Here is a 6,086-nt window from a genome sequence, read left to right as displayed (position 1 = left end):
AGCCACATGCCTGGTGCGTCCACACCTAGTCGTTGGGTTCTAGACGTTGTCGGCCGTTGGAGACTTATTATCTAGTGTGACGGCCAGTGTAGTAACAGACATGTCTAATGTCTTATGATGTTCTCTAACTCATTCATGTTGCAACCTCTCTAAGTACCCTATTCGGTGTGGTATCAAGTGTATCACATGGTATGTTTAGTGCCTGTTGTCGGTGTTTTATTTGATACACCACTGTGTTCCTTAGTAGCATATATTTTGTTCGCTTTTTCGTGTCTTCTTTTCGACTTCTTTCATTTTGTATCTTGGACTCTTGCATATACTTGTAGGTCTCCAATATGTCTTCTAATGTCTTTTTAAAGTGTTGATCATACAGATCATCCCTTCTATCTAGTCTAAGCACACTTGTGTATTCTTTGGACTGTACCCAAAAACACTAGCAAGCAATATTGGTTCAAGTGATCATTTTATTATTAAACACTAAAATCATACTTTAAATGAGCCTCGGTTTATTTTACTTACAACTGGATAAAGAGGAAGTTAACACCCAATCAACTCTTGCGTTTGTTCAATTTTGACCCCAAATGCATATGCTGAATGGGGAAAAGGAGAGAAAATGCTAAAAAAATCACTAACATCAACATCCTTTCGTGTCTTCGAGCTGAATTTGTCGCATTCACTCAATCACTTCAGGTATGCTGAATGGAAAATATTAAGGCCTTGTTCGTTTCTGCCGGATTGATGGGTCGGAACGATTCCTAACCGGATTGCTTCTCTAATTTATATAAACTTTGATTAGCTGGAACGATTCCAGGTGCAATCCGATGGAAACGAACAAGGCCTAATTGGGTCAAGCAGGAAACGCCAAGAAAAGGCTTAGCATTAACAAATGTTTTCTTATTCACTCTAGAATTTAGATCAACTTTTCGTCTGCGATTCTCAACTGCATATGCGGAATGGAAAAGATTAATTGGGCCAAAAATGGACTTGTTCCTTTTCTTCTACTCTAGATGGACAACCAATTAATCTTTCAGATTAACCGTGACTCAACTTTTATAAAATTAGATAACTAGTTCATTTAGATACTCACTGTGCGCGGTATTCATCTCGCATGGAAGATAGTAAACATAACCCGGGTTTGGTCAGCATGTGAGGGCTAATTTGGTGGTAGTGGAATTTGAAAGGATATATGAGAGAGGAATTCTTTTGCTATTCAAAATTGAATAGCATGAGAGTTCTTTCTCCATAAATCTCCTTTAATTTTTCTTCCACCAAACCAGCCCCTGAGTACGATGGACACTGGCTCCCATACGGTGAACATACCCAAAACAAATGACGATGTCCCAATGTTATGTCGAAATGCCCAGAAAGGCTGAAAGCAATCAATTCAAGGAAAGCCTAGGCACTTAAAAAAATGACGTGCGGCGTTACTGTGAGTTCCCACAAGGATAAAAAAACGCCGTCATGTAACGAACGACCAAAAACAAAAGGCTGTCATGTAAAAATAATCAAACTTCTTTACAAGACTATGGAATCCCTTGCTCTGAATCATGTCGCTAATAAGGCAGCACAGCCCCATCTTATGCGTGAGTGTGTACGAACAGCAGCAACATCGATTCGCCCAAAAACTTGGGGGTTTGCATCATCTTCCTTTTGATACATACAAATCACAGTGACTTTGCGTGTCGAATGAAGATTTGGAATTAAGGTACACGGCAGGCTTGCTATGTGCATAGAGGAGAGGGTTGTAAACTGATCTTATGCATTTTTTAGAGCAGCCAGTCTCTTCTCTAGTTCCTCCAACTCCGAACTGCAGATGAGAGAAGCAAAGCATTTACTTTTATTTTAACCCAAAGGGACCACAATTTTCAGTAATGTGGCAAGGGTGCTGGCCTTCGCTAGCAGCAATTCATGTTTGTACGCAGCGAGGAATCGTTGGTATACAGCTTGTATGTATGCTTAGTCTAGTCTTATTATTAGTTAGAAGTACAAAGAATCATTAAAATATAGAAAACCAATGGTAAGGTAATCAGATGCATAAAAACGACATAGAAACGTTTGCAAGCTGTCATTTTTGTGCGTGAAAGTTGCCTAGATATCTCAGCACGTCACCAGTAATGCTCGAAAGTCAATACAAGTAAAGAATGTTAAACCCTATACCAGACCCGTGCTTGCTATTTCCAAGAAATGCAGACAACAGCTGTGTTTCTTCCAAACCATTCCAAACTGTCTCAGATGAAAGCTACTCCCTACGGTTTCCTATTAGTTGTCGTTTAGGACAACGACACGGTCTCCAAAATATAACTTTGACCAATGTTTTTTTGTTAAAATACAAATGAACTCTTAATACATTTATACTTTTATAAAAGTACTTTTTATGACAAATTGGTGCATATAAATATTAGGTTCCAAAACTAAATAACAAAATAGTTATTTGTAGTCAAAATTTTATAAGTTTGACTCGAACCTTATCCAAAACGACAACTAATAGGAAACCGGAGGGAGTAAGCAATCAAAGCAATAGCCGTGTGACTAATTAATCTAATTTTGGGCATCCAACGGTTTCGCACAAACTGGGCAACTCACTGTTGAACACCCCTAAATACAGGGGATAGAGCCTTAGAACTATCTTAGTTATTTCAGTAAACCTAAAAAATAAGTCAGGGAGCTTAAATTGTTATCCTGTCCTTTTGGTACTGATTTCAGGTGGAAACAATAATACAGCAACCATATGACTGAGAGGATGGAAGTTGAACAACAATAAACAATGGTAGAATTGCCGGTGAAGTATAGAGCAAACCTTCCATCAACCTGAACCTTCTTCCCAGCAATTTTTCCTTTGGGAGCCGAGGACAACTACAAGGGGAAAGATGAAAAAGGTTTATATTAAAGGAATATATTATGGAATACAAGAATCAGCATCGTCAACTACCTGTGATGCAATGTCTACACCAATCTCATCCAGAACCTAAAAGACAATGGCAAGAAACAGAATGAATAATCAAAAGCAAAGTGCGGGGCTTATGGAAGAACAATGGAAATAAAAACAGTGACTGACCTGATTAGCAAGTTCTTCAGTTTCTTCCTCGGCCTGGTCATCGTCTAAGACATCATCGATTGAATCAGACATCATCTCATTCTGCACAATGCATAAGATTAATCAGAACCCTCACATGCATCATTTATATATTAATGCGTAAGCACACACCACATTCATAAGAACTTCCCTAGAACAACAAAAGATAAAAACATCTATAATTGCAAGAAATCATTCTGCTAAGCTTTGGAGAAGTTTGCATACTGTCATATCCATTTGTGCTGACTGCTTTTGGAATTCTTGCATTATTTTCATCTGCTTGGTAGGTTCCATTTGCTGCAAAATAGATAAGTACACATTCAATAAAACATATGTTTTAGGGGGGAAACACATGTTTGATTATTAAAAAAATGTACTCTGAGTAATAGAAGTTACAAGTTATATACACCCTGTTAGTTCCTGCATAAAATCCGTACATGATTTTTCAAAAAAAAAAAAACTCGACCTGCGGGGGGTAAGACAGCCCCCGGGCATTGTATTAAGAAGAAGACCTTCTCACACAGGTCGAGAAAACCCCCGAACCCCTGCCCCACCCATACACAGCGGCATCGAAGCCCATGTGAGAACGACCACGACCGGGGCTGAGCCTTAGACCTGTGCTTTGGCGTGGGACAGACGAGGGGATTTTTTTAACCACAGCCTGAAATTCGCTCCCACGGGGAATCGAACCCAGGACCTGAGGAGTGCTACTCAGACCACCTAACCAAAAACATATACATGAAATGACGCATACACAAAATTCAGTAGAATATTACCTTATTCAAAGCTCCCATTGCTTTGCTCGCACTTTGTAAACCAGTAGCCACTGAAGTGTTGGCATGCATTGCCTAAGGACACGATTTGCCACAAAATCAAAATAAAAATAACCTGACAATCAACATTGAATAAAGCAAAAAAAAGAAAATTTCACCTGAGTATGTGTCGCAATCCCCCGAATCTGAGCTCGGCTACCTTGCAAATTAGAAATCTGCTGCCTTAACCTGATCAGCTGACGGGCTAGAATTTTCGTTGCTGCCTGTGGAAGCAAAAGAAAAACCATACTGTATGGTCTACATAAAAAAATAATGACCTGAAACTGAATATAATATAAGAGTAGAACCTCATTGCCAGTTTTTGCTGTCCTTTTAATTTCAGCAACGAGTTTCTTCTCCTGTTGTTGAAAAAAAAATGTTTGAGAATCTGTTGTTATTGCTCAATTCAACTGCATCAACAACAAAATTGAATAGTGGAACTACAGAATGGAAAGGTTTTGACTTTAAAACTGTCACATATTTATAGATCTGATATAATGCAGACATAATATAGGCAACAGAACATAAAGAGCTTCCTAAGCATCAGTTGGATATGGAAAATTCTAGATCGTCAGTATATATATATATATATAGAGAGAGAGAGAGAGAGATTTTTTTTTCATGGACCACATTAGTGATGTGACTGAATTATCATACCTCCTGCTGTAATGACGCAATGTCCCTCTCGATCCCTGCATATGGGACATCCCAGGCATTAATGAACAGTCATTGTTTTGTGAGCTATATGTATTTTTCTTCCCCATCCTGCGGGTTGCGCGCAGATGAGTTGGCCCTTGCCAATTATGTATATAAACCTCCTATCTTCTTAATTGAAAGGCAAATCTCCTGCCATTACGTTCAATAAAATATGGTACATGTAACCACAGACTAAGCCTAGTTACAGCCTTACAGGCTGATATATTCCTTCATGTTTCATGATTCAAGCTGACTCACAAGTCCTCATGGACCTCATGTACAGTTTCAAATAAATAAACTCAATGAAAAAAAAGATTAAGTGATTGGGCATTTTCGGTATATACATGTAACGTTAACAAAATTAGAACACCTAATATCTAGTTTCCACAAAATAAGAGCCATGAAAGTTTCATCACAAAATTACTGATGATATGAACAACTATAGCAGCAGGAACAGGCGTTTCTGCCCAGCTCACATAATTGCGGTAGATGCAAAGTGCACTCATTACATGTAACACTGGATGCTCTAAGTAAGTAGAGCAGAAACAATTTTAATTTTCTGTGGTAAGCGCGCCACCAGAGACGGGACCAATTACCTCGCGTAGCATTCGTCAGGTCCCGCTTGCTGCTCCGCATCACCTCTGCATAATAACCAGAGCCAAAATTAGAATCCGGAAGTCCAAAACTGGGCGACCGCGTTAACCGGAGTGCGCAGAGCCCTAAGCTCCTCGCCTACTCCCCTCCCGAGCAAACGAATTTGTTCAGATTCAAGGTACGCAGCGGCGACCAGCGACATGTGAGTTGTGACCGACCGAACTCAAGCGCGACCGCGGCGGGTATCACACACCAAAAGCCGAATTCGATCGAATTCCTGTCGAGAAGGGATGGATCGTACCTCGCGGAGTTGGTTTTTTGGCGAAGGGATTCATCGCTGACTCGACTCGGTATTTTCGTTTTCGTCGTTGCCGAGACTCGAGAGGAACCCCCGCACCTAAGGAGAATGCCGCGTACGCGTCTCGGCAACCCGCGCCGAGGAGAATGCCGCGTACGCGTGTGGTATGGGACCGTGGGCTGTGGGTATGTGGCAGCTTTGTTACTTTCTCCTCACCTCGTAGCTACCTTAAAATATTGGACTAAAAAATACTAGGGCTCTTTAGTCCAGAAATTAATTTTAGTTAGCAGATTAAAGTTTAGTCACTATCTTGTTTGGTTTCATAGACTAAAAGTATTTGTTGACACCTTTTCGGAGCGTCAAATACTCAAGAAGAACCGGCGGCGGTGCTCTCTGGTCAGGCGCGGACGGTCCGCGACCTGGCGCGAGGCGGCGGTGCTCTCTGGTCAGGCGCGGACGGTCCGCGGCCTGGGGCCGGACGGTCCGCGACCTGGTGCAGGAGCTTGGGTCCTCTGCTTGACGGCTGGACGGTCCGCGCCCTGAGGCCGGATGGTCCGCGCGTGCGCAGGGGCGGCGGAAGTCGCCGGCGGCGACCTGGATCTCGCTCCCGGGA

The 6,086-nt window shown here is 41.5% G+C and overlaps 1 protein-coding gene across 1 annotated transcript; it reads right to left on the bottom strand.

The window, feature by feature from the left end:
* Positions 1-1,236: 1,236 nt before the first annotated feature.
* Positions 1,237-5,703, bottom strand: LOC100282251 (uncharacterized). Its single transcript, NM_001155163.2, has 11 exons — positions 5,477-5,703; positions 5,178-5,222; positions 4,543-4,577; positions 4,194-4,244; positions 4,005-4,109; positions 3,850-3,921; positions 3,299-3,370; positions 3,056-3,136; positions 2,930-2,965; positions 2,798-2,853; positions 1,237-1,807 (listed from the first exon to the last, which is right to left on the bottom strand). The coding sequence occupies exons 1-11, from the start codon at positions 5,508-5,510 to the stop codon at positions 1,756-1,758; spliced, it is 639 nt and encodes a 212-aa protein (NP_001148635.1). The 5' UTR covers positions 5,511-5,703; the 3' UTR covers positions 1,237-1,755.
* Positions 5,704-6,086: the final 383 nt, after the last annotated feature.

Source organism: Zea mays, chromosome 1 (genome assembly GCF_902167145.1).
Source record: "Zea mays cultivar B73 chromosome 1, Zm-B73-REFERENCE-NAM-5.0, whole genome shotgun sequence".
Classification (NCBI taxonomy): domain Eukaryota; kingdom Viridiplantae; phylum Streptophyta; class Magnoliopsida; order Poales; family Poaceae; genus Zea; species Zea mays.
This window is presented reverse-complemented; position numbering and strand designations above follow the sequence as displayed.

Bases quoted from the DNA above. Each gene is read 5' to 3' on its own strand.
- LOC100282251 (NM_001155163.2), bottom strand. From the start codon at position 5,510: ATGAATCCCTTCGCCAAAAAACCAACTCCGCGAG. The intron at 3,922-4,004 runs GTGAAATTTTCT...TCGTGTCCTTAG, and splicing joins GGATTGCGACACATACTCAG to GCAATGCATGCCAACACTTC. The intron at 1,808-2,797 runs GTTTGCTCTATA...TCTCATCTGCAG, and splicing joins AAGGTTCAGGTTGATGGAAG to TTCGGAGTTGGAGGAACTAG.